Raw genomic sequence first — 15,437 nt, 5'->3', positions numbered from 1 at the left:
TTCCACCGAAATTAAATTAAAATAAAAATAAAAATAAAGAAAAGAAGCTAAAGAACAAGGGAAAGGACATATGCTGCCATGTCCAAAATGCAAGATTCTTTTAAAATATTATAGAGATTAGATAATGAATGGACCACCTCATGTGAGACAGATGAGACCATCACCATGCACATGCCAACTTAGGGAGGCGTTGTTAATATCCTAGCCATTAGTAGAGTAAAATTTGTGTCCACTCACCTCAATGTCCCCACTAATTGGATAGGAAGGAAGATTACGGAGTTAGGAAAAAATAAATCAACCGTCCAAATTCAATCTACATGCAGCCTAACTAATAAATGGGTCAGACCAATTATCTAGAACGAAGATTAGAAACATGGCCTAAGTCACTATAAAACCCAATTAACAAAGGAGATGAGTATTTCATAAAATAGAGCCTGTTTCGATTGCAAATAACATTAGTTAAAAAAAGTAGTACTGTTTTGTAAAATAGAGCTTGTTTGGATTGTGATTTTACCTATCTTCTGAAAATAAAATTTCACCCACACTTCCTATGTTTGATTTGTCATAATTATGGCGTTTTTACATTACTTCACTTTTTAATGAGAGAGATGCTCACTCCACTGTTTTACCAGGATAATTTTTGGAATATCCGCTGAATGTGAGGGTCATCTAATGGATGGAGTGGATACTGTGAAGAGAATAACATGGCCCCACATGGATAGGGAGGAAGAGAATTCTAGCCTATGTCAAGCACAACTCTCTTTATCCAATCTGAAAGAGAAGAAACCCAAATAAAAGAGGAGAAAGAATAGGCTGCCATGTCCAATATGTCATATTCTTTTAGTATTATAGAAATTAGATTATAAGTGGACCATCTCATTTGATATGGACGAAAGTGCTCGCTAGGAAAAATGAATCAACTGTCCAAGTTCTCAATCTACATGAAGCCTAACTAATAAATGGGCTAAACCAATTTTCTAAAACACAAATTTCACCATAAAACCCAATTAGCATAGGAGGCAAGTGTTTTGTGAAATAGGGGCATGTTTGGATTTAGAATTACATTAGTAATACACAGTAAAAATGGAATGATTACAAATTAAATACCTGTCTCTTGAAATAGGTAATTTCATTGACATTTTTCGTGTTTCATTTATTAGAATGATGACACTTTATATTAATTTAATATCAAATCATTTAAAAAATGCACTGATATACATGCCGGGCTTGGAGATTTCCATTACAATGCAATATAAAATTGTAAAGACTAAGAGTTACAATATTCATCTCTTAGGGGGTGTTCTAGATAGTTACTTAAGATAAGCTACCTATTTATTAAACTAAAGTGATTAAGTTACTTTAAATTAAAAAATAAATTACTTATATATAATTGATCATGAACCAAACTTACTTATATCAAATAAGTTACTTATTGGTGGTATCCAAATGGGCCCTTAAAATAAAAGTAATTTGACTATTTAAATAAACATGGTAAAATCATAATAATAGTACTTTACGGTAATGTATTGATGTTACCTGCAAATCTAAACAGGTGTTCAATCCATGACTTATTCATGAAAATGAAATGTTATTTTTATCACTAGTCTGTTTGGATGCCACTTAAAAAAATTGATTAGATTCATTTTTCTCTAACAGACACGACTTTAGTTACTATTGCCTGTCGCACAATAATTCGCAGTTATATTTTTCACGCCTGTGGACAACTTGCAGAATAATTCATAGTCATCCATTGCTATGGTCCACATGAAAATCCAATGTTTGATGTGTTTCGTGGACGTGCTATATAGCACTTCAACCAAATGCTATGAATCATTGAAACATTTTCTCAACCAATTTCTTGATAATTTGGAAGTGCCTGTGTATCATCCATTGCACTCTGCTAGAGTATCAAAATATTTATTTTAAATAAATGTAATTTTGGGCCCATTAGCTCATTTAATAAAGAATACCATTTGTTTATTTTTTAGGAAAATGACATAAAGAGTAGAGAAAGGCACAAAGTAGCCAGCTGTTCTCCGAAGTTGAGAATGTCACACTCCCAGTACGATCCAAAAATCATCCAGGACTATGCCACGTGTCAAGACCTGAACGGTTTATTCTATGACCAGAAGGACACGTGGCTTGCAATCACTGGTCTGCCACGAATGATGTGATGCGATGTGTTAGCTTGCCAGCTGTTCACTGCTGCGAGGAATGGTAACATGGAATCAATGAATTGAAATATTGTGGGGCCCACTTCACGTGCCTATGACATCTAACCGTCGGATGGATGGAGATCATCCATTGCAAAAGGCAGGCCAATCCAATCATCCACATGAAATAATGGACAACCAACCAAAAAGCTCCAAAAAAAAAAAAAAAGTACACATGTGACCTACCCTATGATTAGATGGCCTGATTATTATTATTATTTTATTTTATTTCATTTTTGAGGTGGGCCCACGTAGCATGTGTAATAGATGGGAGTATTCACCTTGGTACAAAAATCAAGCCAACCGGTTGGTGGTGGCTCGTGAATGGGACAAAGGGACAGAGATAAAAGAGAATGGCCAGCAGTCCATAACCATGCCTAGACATGACGCCCGACTGGGGCAATCCCTAGTCCTCACGTCAGCCATGACCCACATTTTCTAAGATTAAATTAACGAAAAATACCATTTTCTAACGAGTTATATAGTGGTAAAAATTAATATAATAAAAACTACATGGTATTGCACGTGCTACTCGTGGAAAGAGTAGGTAGAGAGAGGGGATGGAGGAGAAAAAGCGTGCCAATATGCAAGCATGTATCCTACGATGAACGAATACGAGTGAATTTAAACAATTCATCCCTACTTTTTCCGATATTGTAATCTACTCTAATTTTTTATCTACCTCTTACTGTAATCTACTCCAATTTTTTACCTACCTCTTCTACTTTCTTCTTTGTTTTTTTTTTTTTCCTAATATATCAACTAGTGTTTGTCAGACTACCATTATCATGGTGGGCCCCACAAAGCCTTTGTTACATGATCTAGACACCCTTAGAAGTAAAGGTGGCAGTGGATCGGGGTAATCTGCCCGACGAAACAACACTGACGTAGCTTTGGGTTGGGCTTGGGCTTAAAAGAACACTCAACCTAACTTGGCCCAACCCTAGTTTATATATACTTGTAATATCCCACGAAGCCTTTCTAATTGTAGGGTAGGCAACCATCTATGTTGAATGTAGACCGTCGGTTTCACACCAAAATATTTTCTTTATGCAAGTGGGTAAGGCTGGCAATGGACTGAGGCTGGACCTAGCAACATTAAAACGTTTGAATAGTTCAAATGGCCAGCTCAAAATCCTGGCCCAGAACGACCCCTCGCTGGGGCTCATTGATTAGGAACATTCAAGTTGGTAATAGAACAGCCCATCGCTGAGGCCCATTGATTAGGAACATTCAAGTGGAAAATAGGACAATTTTTGGGTTGGGTTGGGTCAGGTGGGTCAACCGTGCTTGGGGCCAACAAATATTTACGGGCATGCATTTGAGCCTGCTCTGCTAGGTCCATGCCGGGTTTGAGCCCTTTGGTTGCAAGTGCAGGCCAGACCTAGAGCTGGGCACGGGACGACTCGACCCAGCAAACACAAATCATCCGCCTCCTTCAGACCCAACTCAATAGGAACCAAGTGGGTGAGTCGATCTGAACCAAGTTGAGTTCGTCCAATCCAAACTCAAATAGAGTCAAGTTCAGGTCACCTAGTAACTCGACTCGACTCAGACCCAAAATCCAACTCAGTACTGACTCAACTCAATCCGAAATTCAGCTCATACATACATAATTAAAATAAATTTTCAAAAAAAAAAAAAAAAAAAAACCAACACAGATTTGATGTTTCAGACCTGAGATGCCCTGTAGCTGATGGCTACAAGTCTGGCAAGTGCACCTAAGTTTTAAGTTGTGATTTCAGCCCGTGGATACCCATTGCACTTGATTTGACTCGGTACTTGTGACTGGGTCAGACTCTGTGGAGATTAATCCATGCTAGACCCAGACTTGGATCAGGTCAGGCATGCTGGACTCATTACCAAGTCGGGTCAGGCCTATTTCAAAACCAGATCGAGTTGGGTGAGCCCTAACTTGGTCCAACTCAACTCAATACCCAGCTCTAGCCAGACCTGGCTAGCCTGGCCCAGTCCAAACTCGGCCCCTCCCCACCCATGCTTGGAAGCAGGCTGCTCTCATGAAAGAGCTGAAATGACAAAATTACCCTCAAGGACACTCATTCCCTGAAGATGACCTTGTCCACAAAATGAAGCAGAGATAACATACAGTTTGTCCAAATTCAAAATACTCTTTTTTTTTTTTCTTTTTTCTTTTTTTTTTTTCTTTGTTTTTCCTTTCAGTTAGCTTGTTAGTACACACCCATGGTCAGTACACACTTCACTGTTAGCCACCCCCAGGGAATCGATACCAAGACCTCAGTGTTGAAACGAGGTATCTTCACTTAGTCTACCAGTTGAGCTATGGATCAGGGTGTAAATTCAAAAAACTCGTGGCCCACCTTCTCTTGGACCAGTCTTAAGCTTTTGGCTCTACCTGATGAATGGCCCAGATAACTTGCATGTGCTACATTAATCATTTTCAGTCTTTGGAGGCATGGACCTTGGCTGGTATAAGGAAACATGTGGAGGAAACATGTGGAAGATTTTCAACATTGCATACATAAACGAGTGGACATAGACATGGTAGGAGAAGCATCAATCCATGCAATTTCTGGAGGGCACTGCCATCTTCCCTGCCAGAAACAGCAAGCATCTCTAACCTCTTTATTATCAAGATGGGAAGCCGAATATGAATACATGGAAGTTTCCTAAGCCCATAGCACAAGCACCACCATGACATCCAAGCCTTCCGTTACGTGGGTCCCACCTACTTTTTTATCTTTTGGCAACAAAATCAGGCTGTTTCATTCTTCAGCTGGCCACAATATTTATTTAAAACCAAAAAAAAAAACAAAAAAACAAAAAAAAACAAAAACAAATGGGCAGCCATCCATTTGATACGCCGGAAACGTGATGGTTCATATACAAGAGCACTCCGAACTATGCATTTGCCAAACATGGAACTTGAATCAAACTCTCCAAATCGTGGACCCCACTTAGAATGATCTTAAACCAGAAACAACACTTCAAACTTTGTTTCTTGAAAAGTTGACAAATCAAAATTGTATAAAAGAGTTGATGATACAAATGCAACAAACAAATATCCATCAATCAGCTCTAAGAACCATCCAATTGGTTTGATTTCAAGCCACGCAAAAGGTGGGCCACAATGTAAAGATCACCTGGCAGGAAAATCAAGCAAATGTGACAGCCAACAACGACTAGAATGTCTAATCACACATGCCTAATCACACATGGCATGTTGGCTGGATAGACCGGCCATTCGATCTTTTCACACGCATCGCATGTATATGATCATTCCACACCCAGGTGGGTCTCACACAAGTAAATGATAAACTCATGGGCCTCACACAAATGATAAACTCATCATCCAACTAGCTTGTAATTAGCGACATGTCATGTTTTGAATGACATCCGACCCGTCCAAAAGGTTGGCCTAACTACCAAGTTCCCCAAGCCCAAAAATCAGACCAATACACTGAGAAAGTGACTGAGCCTGTACTTTTGATAAGATCAGCTATCTACATCATCTAAGGTGTGGCACACAAGATGAGTGGGCCAGCATGATATTTGCATCAGGTGCTGTCTACAGTGGGACCACCCTTTTGGATGGGTTGGATGTTGCACACCTGACATATTGCTAATCACTCAAGTCCACTCAACTTTCAGCCGAGTTGGGTAGACTCAAAGACTCGACCAGACTCTAACTCGATATTTAATAATTACAATTAAAAATGCTATGTATGCTAATAGATATCACAAAGATAGTCAAGATTATAGGTAATTAAAACGGAAACAATGTCAAAATATTGCTGGTTGGGCGAGGTTGTGGGATCGATTTTCACCCTCCTCACCTATCTCTTTATTAGTAGATATTGGTGTGACTCACTGAGTGATTCGATTTGAGCCACTGCAAGAAATGTTGAGTCGACTAAGTGGGCGAGAAGGAGTCTTCCTGAGTCTGGATCGAGTCAGATCAAGAACCAAGCTTCCAAGAGACTCGGCTTGAGAACTCACCAAGTCAACTCGACCGAGTTTTGAGCCAGAGTCAGCGAGTTTTAGAACTATGTGCATGAAAGCAATCTAAAAACCAGCAAGACAAATGAAGGAATGCAAAATAGATATATTTATGTATAGCTCTCTGTATCTACAACACAAATCCCAATAACACGGAAATCCTCGGCTCCGCCCACCGCAAGAAATAAACCCATTAAAAATATGGTGATTTATGCTCATAAGATGAGAAATGGTTCCATCAAAGACTATCTACACACAAGCAAGAAGTCTAGAAGAGAACGCAAACTAAAAGCACGAAGAGAGACCAATCAATGGATAGAAAATCATACTTAATTTACTTACCGGCCATCAGCGGAGGTAAAAGAGTCGGCGAATCCAGTAGGCCTGGCCGGAATGCTTCCCTTGCTATCGTCAAGACCCGTCAAGCTATAATCCGTGCCATCCGCCGCTTGCCACCCTTTCACCATTTGATGGAGAGGTTGACTGCAATCAATCCCCAGATACTCCTCCTGGTCATCACATATAGGCTTCCACTGCTCGACAAGTGGGGCCAAGACATTCACTGCATGGCCCATCTCCGGACGTTGGGTGGGCTCTCTAACCGTGCAATGCCCAGCTAATTCCGCAATGATGGAGATGCTTTCGAACGTCGACTCTGTCACATCAAGAACCGGATCAATGGCTGCCAGTAGCTTCTCCTTGCTGGACTTAATGCGCCAGAACCATTCGGCAAGGTATCGGCTCTCCTCAGGCCGGTCCTCATCGAGTGCTGCTAGCCCAGTCACAAGCTCCATCAGCACCACCCCGTAGCTGAAGACATCAGCTTTCGTCGTGACTTTCCCAGTGACTGAAAAAGAAAATGAATTTGATCATTCCGATGGTAGATGATATAAGAAAGAGGTTTCCTTCAATAGAATAATAAAATACATCTCTTGATTTTTTTTGTCAACCAAATTCAAACAAAGAGACTCCAACAAGGAATGCTCCAAAAGAAAAGTATAGACCTAGTATCAGGAATGAAGCCAGTGATGAATATGAATGATATTGGGAATAGCCCTGGCATCTGACAGATCTAGGGTTGGTTCAAGCCTGGATTTTGAACTGGTTCGATCAGGGCTACCAGCATGGTTTTAAGATTTGTCCAAGTTGGGTGAAACTCCGGTTAGTTGGGCCGATACGACTTGGGCAAGCCGTGACTCAATTCGAGACTGAACAAGTCAATCTGAGATGCTGAGTTCAGAAACCGTGGCTACCAGGCCTGGCCCATTGCCAGACCTAATTGGGAAAGATGGAAACATCTTACACTGCCATTACTATATGGATTATTTCAATATGCACCAAACTTGTAGGAATACATATTAATTCTAACTTGATGTTGAAAAAATCACTACAACTTATAGCTCAGCATCAGTGTCGATGATATTGGTTGACATATCAGCCGATATTTTCAGTCTCGCTAATCAGTCATTTGGTATCATCCTGGAAAACAAAAAATCCAATGTGTTGAAGTTGATACATGCCAATATATTGCAATATCTTAAATAGTTCCTGATATTTTCCGTGATATCTGCAACATTTCCCTCTTGTATCTTACACTCAGAGAACTTGACGAAATTGGTTTATGAAATTAGTTTATCTTGATTAATCTTTCTCTACTTCACATCTCATCTTCTTTGAAAAATCTTTCAATCATGGAAATTACTTTTAATGACTTAGACTAGAACTCCCTTTGTCAAGTCTTCTTCCTTGGAATATTTTGTTCTTTTAATTACCTACCAATGGCGATCCTAGCACTTAAATCTCTATTGATATTTTTCTTACCTTAATTGCTTTCTATTGTTTCTCCCAATGGACCATCTGATATACCACATTCTAGCCCTTTATTTGTCTTGTAGTCTACCCTTGTTCCACCAGTAATCATAAGGCGCAACTAAAAACTTAGAAGAACAACACTCTTTATGCTAACTTGGTTGTATTGTTGTGATTTGTTGCTGGTATTCTATGACATTGAATGATAATGAACTCATTTTGGATATAGTTGCATCACCTATGGCTGACGGCTAGGTGTGCAACTTGGGCAATCCAACCTCAAAAGGACTCAACCTGCAAGCCGACCCGACGTGAATTCGAACCTGAAGTTCCCAACCCAATTCCTCTATACTCAACCCTAAACTGATCCAACCAGCAAATGTGTGTGATTCTTCCCAACCCAACCTAAACCGACCCTATTTGCTCAACAAGAACCCAAATTGGATTGGAGTTTTCCAACCCTAACGCAACCCGAGGACCATGAGAACTCGGTTGGGTTCAGAGTGACCCAAGTCGTAGCCCTACCAACTGCACATAGTTTTGTCCCCTGAACTATATACAAGTATTATGCATGTATTTTTTTTCTCTTTGATGTTTTTAGTTCTAAGCATGTAACAACTCCCAAAGTTCCCAACCCAAGTACGAACCAACCTCAAGAGCACCCAACCCGCAACCCAAATTCCTCTATACTCAACCCTAAACCGACCCAACCCAACCTAACACATATACATGTGATTATGCCCAACCCAACTTCACCCAACCCTATTTGCTCAACCCAATCCGATCCGCTAGGACCTCCTCCTTGTTGACAGAAGGGTTTCATGTTTTTAAGTTTTTCAAGGTTTTTTGGTTAGAGCGATGTTCCGCTGGGTCTCCCTTTTATCTCACTAATTGCAAGGGTTGGTTTGTGCTACCCCCTTTTTTTTTTTCCGCCTTTTCTTCTTTCTGCTTGAATGAAGTATTTTACCAGTCAAAGAAAAAAAAATAAAAATGAAACCTTTCTTTTTATGGTGGGTAAGTTGGGGTTGGACAAGACCTAAGGCAACTATGTACAAATGACTATATACAATTAACACACCTTTTTCAATGACATTTACAGGAACTAAAGGGAATTCATGCTCTGTTGAGCAACATCTTAGCAAGATGTTCTACAACCCATTACGCATCCTATGATTAAGAGAATTTCTACTTTTCATGTGTATCATCACATCCGAAGATGTGTGTATTAGCAAATGCCACATTTTTAGTGCTTGAAGATTGATGGTGGCATATATGCACATATTGGATGCTTGAACTTGGACGTTTGCACACACGATAGATTGAAACATGTCATGCATGTGCACGGATAATATGGTGCTCATGTGCCCCGAAACTATAGCGTAATTGAGAAGTAATTCCACCTCTCCACCAGGGACACTCAATCCATGGTCCAACAGACACATCTCCATGACTATTCATCCAAAAGCGCATTGTGTTCCATGTACAAGGGGGTTCACAAACCATGGACATGTATGGTTGTTAATGACTACCAATCAGTATACAACTTTGCCCAAATCCAAGCAGCCCTTAATAATACATCCTCAACCAGCACAAACAAAAAGTAGAGATTAGAGATTTTGCTGAATTTTTTAGTTGGTTGACATCGGTCTAGCAGTATAGCAATTTCAAAAAATTAGTTTACCACCCCCATAACAAGAATTCCTACTTAACATAAAAACAATAGACATCTAAGCGTATCTTCTTAACTCATCCCTCTTTAATCTTTTCACTTCTCTCGAAAACTGTTAATCTCTCAAACTAGTTTTCTCGTTAGAACCATTCTCTTTACCAGTCATTTCTTATCAAGAACCCACCCCCCTTCTCAGCCAATTTCTACATTGCGTCACTGAAACAACAAGAGTTGACTAGCCCAGTGGTTTCTAAGTCAATGACAACTGACAAGTTTCAACTTACCAGCTTAAATAGCACTAACTTGATTGAAGTAAATACCTTAAAGGCTTATGATGTGTGCAGTTATGGTAGCTTCATGGAGACTGTAAGAGGAGCACCAAGGCCATAGAATTCAATTCATTTTGATATTCAGAAACAGAGAAAATTTAGACTATATTTTGGCAAACAAGTGACTGAATCGTGAAAATTCAGATTAACCGAGTGGGATGTAACAAACAATAATCACAAAATTGGAGTCCATACCCTCAATATGAATGCTAATGGGATAGCAACTCAGTTTCTATTTACTAGACTAACAATTGCAGACGGCATCCAAACACACCCTAAAAAGTGTTGTGCTGGTTAAGAGTATTACTGGTTTAATTGAGCAAAACCAAAACTCGATACTTAAACAGTGCATACAATTTTAGATCTAAGCTTTTTGGTGATGATAAAAATGGACAACTTTCTTTATCATTTGTAGGCTTGATTTTAGAAGTTAGAAGAGTATGGCTCCTGGTAAATAAATATCAAAACCTACATTTTTGGAGAATGGGTAGAAGAAAATTAAGACTAGCAAATGTAACGGTATGTGTCATTTGGAAGGAGCGGAATAATCACACATTCGATGTCGTACATGTTCCTGTCTCAGCAGTTATCCTAAGTTTTAAACGGCTTTTTTACTCTTGGGCAGAGGCGGGCATCAATTCCCAGTCTAGGGGACACCTCCACCTCTTGATTGGCTATTTGTATCCATTTGTTTTTTGACCTTCACACCTTTGATATAATCTCTTTATTGCCATATATATATATATAAACAGCATCATGAATCAATACAATTTTTTATGGCAATATGACATCTGATGTTTGCTAAAAGAAAGCGCAGCATGGCCCAAACGGGTAAAATGCAAACAAAATGGTGCAAATGATAGAACATGAGATTGCAACTAATAATGACAATTAATCTGTGTAAAAGGACAAGAAATTGAAGGGGAATAATAAAGGAAAATACTCTAAAAATTGCAACCTCGATAAAAATAATAATAATAATAATAATAATAATAATAATAAAATTTAAAAAAAAAAGAAAAAAAAGTTCCACTATGTAAAATGGTCACTTCAGTGGTGCATAAATAAAACATGGCAATATGAATATGATTGAAGTGAACGGAATTGAAAAATCTGAGGTCAAACTCCTTTATTTTCTGGAATTGGTAAAGTTAGAAAGATACTTCTACTTACGAATAAAAGTCAAGTAAATCAAATGATCATTACACAAACGAAAGAAATTGGAAATTATAAGGTTGAAAATTGAGGTGTGGGATGACAAATAGTGAAATAGGAAACATAAATTATTTTAATTTAGACTTCTTGATGAATCAATCCACCAATCTGGAATTTTGGGTGCCTATCATACACAATGGAGCCTCATCAAATCAACAATTCAGATCATCTAACCGTAATTGTTCTAATATTTTTATATTTTCACACCATCAACAAATACTAGTTGGAATGTTTCATACCAGCAACAGCTGTAGGTACATATTTCATGATGCAATACTTCAAACTATGAGGTTTGCTAACCCGAACGCGCTCTACCAGACACGCTTTATTCTAATTACAGTTGCTTTTAATTGGCGTGAGGATTTTAGTAAAAAGAACGCCAAGCGGCACCTACAAAAGCTTACAAACAGAGAAAGAAGAGCCACCCATCACAAATCAGTAGGCCCTTGCAAAACAGACAAAGCACCTGAGGACTGACCACAAGCAAACAAGACATTTGACTCAAGAAATAACCACAGAAGTCCCTGCTGATACACCGTTGAAAGATCAGTCACTCTTTTCCTTCCAAAGGGCCCATAGAATGGCAGAAATATTCTAATTACAGATTAGAAGTAATAAAACCAATAGGAAAGAGCAGACAATACAAAAATTAAGGAGACAGATAGGTATTGCGAAACGAAATGTTCACTAAACTATTTACCTAATGAAGACTGGACACTATAATTTTCAAGAGTTATTCAATCATTTCTTTGAAGGAAAAGTTAGTATAAATTGGCTTTATCAAATTTGCACGTCGTAGGAGGAAGATAATATATATATATAATGGAGATGAAGTTTCCTATTTCCTGTGTAAAACTCTGTAGATTCAGGACCAATGGTTGGTCTATCCAAGCCATTGATCCGACAACCTCCATCATGGATGGACCATTTCCAAAATCTCTCCCAAATCAGAAGATCCTACCAGTTGAATCTTTGACCTTTCCTCCACTGAATGTGGCTTGTACATGCATTTCTTTAAATCATGTATTTGCATGCCAGTAATGGGAAGTTTATAGTTGACCAATTGAGGGGATTTTTTGCGAATGGTCCATCCATTACAGGGGCCATCTGATCAATGGCTTAGATAGACTGACTTTGAACCCCCCAAATCTACAAACTGAGTTTCTAAGAAACTCATACTCTAAAAACTACAGTCACTTACCGGCATATTCTGGCGCCAAGTATCCAAATGTTCCCGCAAGCCTCGTTGCCACAGAATTGTTTCCATCGGGAGCAAGTTTCACTAATCCAAAATCTGAAACCTTTGCACGATAATCATCACCAAGAAGGATGTTTGAAGACTTCAGATCTCTATGGATGAAGCTCTGATGAGCTAGATTATGAAGATACTCCATCCCTCTAGCGACATCCAATGCAATATTCAGCCGCCTCTTCCAAGAGAGGGGCTCCATGTTCATCTTCTTCCAATGGAAGAGATGCTTACTTAAAGCTCCCTGAGGCATGTATTCATAAACCAACAGCCTTTCATGTCCTTCAATGGAATACCCAAGTAGGGATACAAGGTGTCGGTGTCGGACCTTTGAAAGAACCGCAATCTCGGCCTGAAATTCATCCAAGGCCTTATTACTAATCACGGAGGCCTCCATTCTCTTAACCGCTATAGTAGTCCCATCATCTAATTCTCCCTTGTAAACCACCCCGAAACCTCCTCGTCCGACCTCATTCTCTGGAGCGAAATTCCTAGTGACATTGCGAAGAACTTGTACCGATATGACCAAATTCCCAACCTCAACAACATGTGTTTCGTTCGTCCCACTACTATTTCTACTCTGCGAACTGCTTGCAGTAAGATTCGACAAGCTCATGTCGTTGTTGTTGGCAACTACGATTTTGAGCATGTTGTCCGGATCAGATGGATCCTTTGGATGAACTACAAAGGAACTCGGAGCTTGTGAAGCATGCCTTTTCTTCCTACATATAAGCATTACCAATACCGACAATGCCAAAGCTACGACACCCACAATTGCAATGATAATGATCTTGGATGTTTTGGAACTCTCGTGTCTGATCGGGTTTCCTGAATTACTTGAATTTGGTGGGATACCACCAGATGAAGGAGACTGATTACTAGTAGGTGGCTGTGTATTTCCCGATGAGGGATTGTTGTTCGGTGGTGGAGATGTCACAGGCGGAGATCCATTCAGCTTAGGATTTCCAACGTACACAATCTTTACACTGTTGCTAAATTTCGGTAAAGGAGGATCAAAATTGTTCCTGCTCAGATCCAACAATTTCAACGACTTCAATGATGTCAGGTTCACAGGAACTTTGCCACTTAAATTGTTTCCTGCAAGTATAATCGTCGTAAGAGAATCCAACTGCCCGATCGATGGACTCAAAGTACCATTTAGCTGGAAATTCGGGAGATTTATTACAGAAACTTTCTGCCCACCACAAGTAATTCCTAACCATGAAATGGAACAAGGATCATTACCAGACCAGGAAGAGGCAAGTCTTGACGGGTAATTGACGTCTCCAAGAAAACCCAAGAGTGCAGTAACCTCCGGTGCGCACGGGATACCAGGAGCAGACTGACAGAACGAATTGCCAGAGTAAGTGTAATTCTCGACTTGCAACTTTGGGATTGGTCCTGTTAGCTTGTTGTTGTCTAATTTCACCGTATGAAGCGGCAGCGTTGCCAAAGCGTCGGGAATGGGACCAACAAGCTCATTGTCATTGAGCCAGAGATCTGTGAGAGAAGAACATTTCCCAATGCCCACAGGGATGGTCCCCGTGAATTGATTCCCGTGCAGCCATAACTGCTTGATCGAGGCCATCGAGGTGACAACATCAATTGGGCCAGACAGCTTGCTTCCCTGCTGGTTATTCAGCCACAGGATCTGCAACTCGGAACTGCCATAGCTAGAGGGGATCTCACCAGAGAGGCTGTTGTAAGACAGTTTCAGTGCCGTCAGGGAGCCCATCTGGCCCAAGAAATCTGGCAACTGGCCAACAAGGTTGCATCCGATCAGAGAAAGATTCGTCAGCTGCGCCGATTTCTGCAGTGACAGAGGTAATGACCACCCGGTGGTCTTGTTCAACGGGCTGTAATCCAAGGACATAACCTGCAAGCTATCAAGGCCATCGAAGAAATCGAAGGGGATCGTCTCGAACTGGTTGTTGCCGAGATAAGCATACTGCAATTGAGATAAGCCACTGAAGGTTGGCAAATTGCCATGGAATTTGTTCCTCTGGAAGCCAATATTCAAGAGCTTTGAAAGGCGGTTGAAGTTTGGAGGGAGAGTGCCTGACAGTCCAAGGTTTTGTATTTGAATCTGAGTGACCCTTGAGTTTTCACAGTAGACATGAGGCCATTGAGGTGGACCACAGGGATCACTGCCGGACGGCCATTTAAGCAGCTCCGGATTGTCCAAACCCTTCTGAAATTCTATCAATATTTCAAGATCTTGAGGATCCGTCACCCCAAAAACCAAAGAGAAACAACAAACAATCACTACTGAAAAAACAACCTTCGGGCAAATCCAATCTCCGTCCCTTGCTGCTGCAAGAAAGATAAAATAAAGAAATAAAAATAAAAACCCAATTCATAAAAATCCAGATTTCCACATTACAAAAAAGAAAAATCTATAAAAATATATGTTACAAAAAAAAAAAAACCACCCACCAACGGAGAAGAGCTTCATTTTCAGTTGCATTGTCTACAGCTTCAAAATCCCACATGAAATCTTCAGTTTTCTGACACTACAAGAAAGATAAATAAATAAAAATTAAAACTCATTTCCCCACAAAAGAGGGGAAAAAAACATATGATAAAACTTAAAAAACCCACCAAAAGAGAAAGGCTCCATTTTCAATTGCAATGGCTACAGCTTCAAAAATCCACATGAAATCTTCAGTTTTCTGACACTGCAAGAAAGATAAATAAAATAATAATAAGAACCCAATTTACAAAATCCATATTCCCGAATACATAACAAAATTTCAAAAAAAAAAAAAAAGAACAAATGAAAAAAGAATAATAATAATAATAAGCTTCATTTTCAGTTGCAATGGCAGCAGCTTCAAAAACCCAAAAGAAAACTTAGTTTTCTGACACTGCTTTCACCGCAGAGGAAGAAATCACTGAGAGAGAAAGAAACCCCACATCTCAGAATCCTTGAAAACAGAGGAAACACAATCATATTTGGAATGTATGATCAAAGA

The 15,437-nt window shown here is 39.6% G+C and overlaps 1 protein-coding gene across 2 annotated transcripts; it reads right to left on the bottom strand.

Moving 5' to 3' along the window:
• Positions 1-6,277: 6,277 nt before the first annotated feature.
• On the bottom strand, positions 6,278-15,219 carry LOC131252160 (receptor protein kinase TMK1-like). 2 transcript variants are annotated; one of them, XM_058253030.1, is made up of 4 exons: positions 15,064-15,219; positions 14,899-14,975; positions 12,415-14,775; positions 6,278-7,038 (listed from the first exon to the last, which is right to left on the bottom strand). In XM_058253030.1, exons 2-4 carry the CDS (start codon positions 14,927-14,929, stop codon positions 6,530-6,532), a joined length of 2,901 nt encoding a protein of 966 aa, XP_058109013.1. In that variant the 5' UTR covers positions 14,930-14,975; positions 15,064-15,219; the 3' UTR covers positions 6,278-6,529. The 2 variants fall into 2 exon arrangements, with proteins under 2 accessions (XP_058109013.1, XP_058109020.1); XM_058253037.1 differs by having other exon boundaries at positions 12,415-14,772.
• Between the last annotated feature and the right edge of the window lie 218 nt (positions 15,220-15,437).

Source organism: Magnolia sinica, chromosome 1, assembly GCF_029962835.1.
Source record: "Magnolia sinica isolate HGM2019 chromosome 1, MsV1, whole genome shotgun sequence".
Lineage (NCBI taxonomy): Eukaryota > Viridiplantae > Streptophyta > Magnoliopsida > Magnoliales > Magnoliaceae > Magnolia > Magnolia sinica.
Note: the sequence above shows the minus strand (reverse complement) of the source record. Positions and strands in the feature narration are given on the sequence as shown.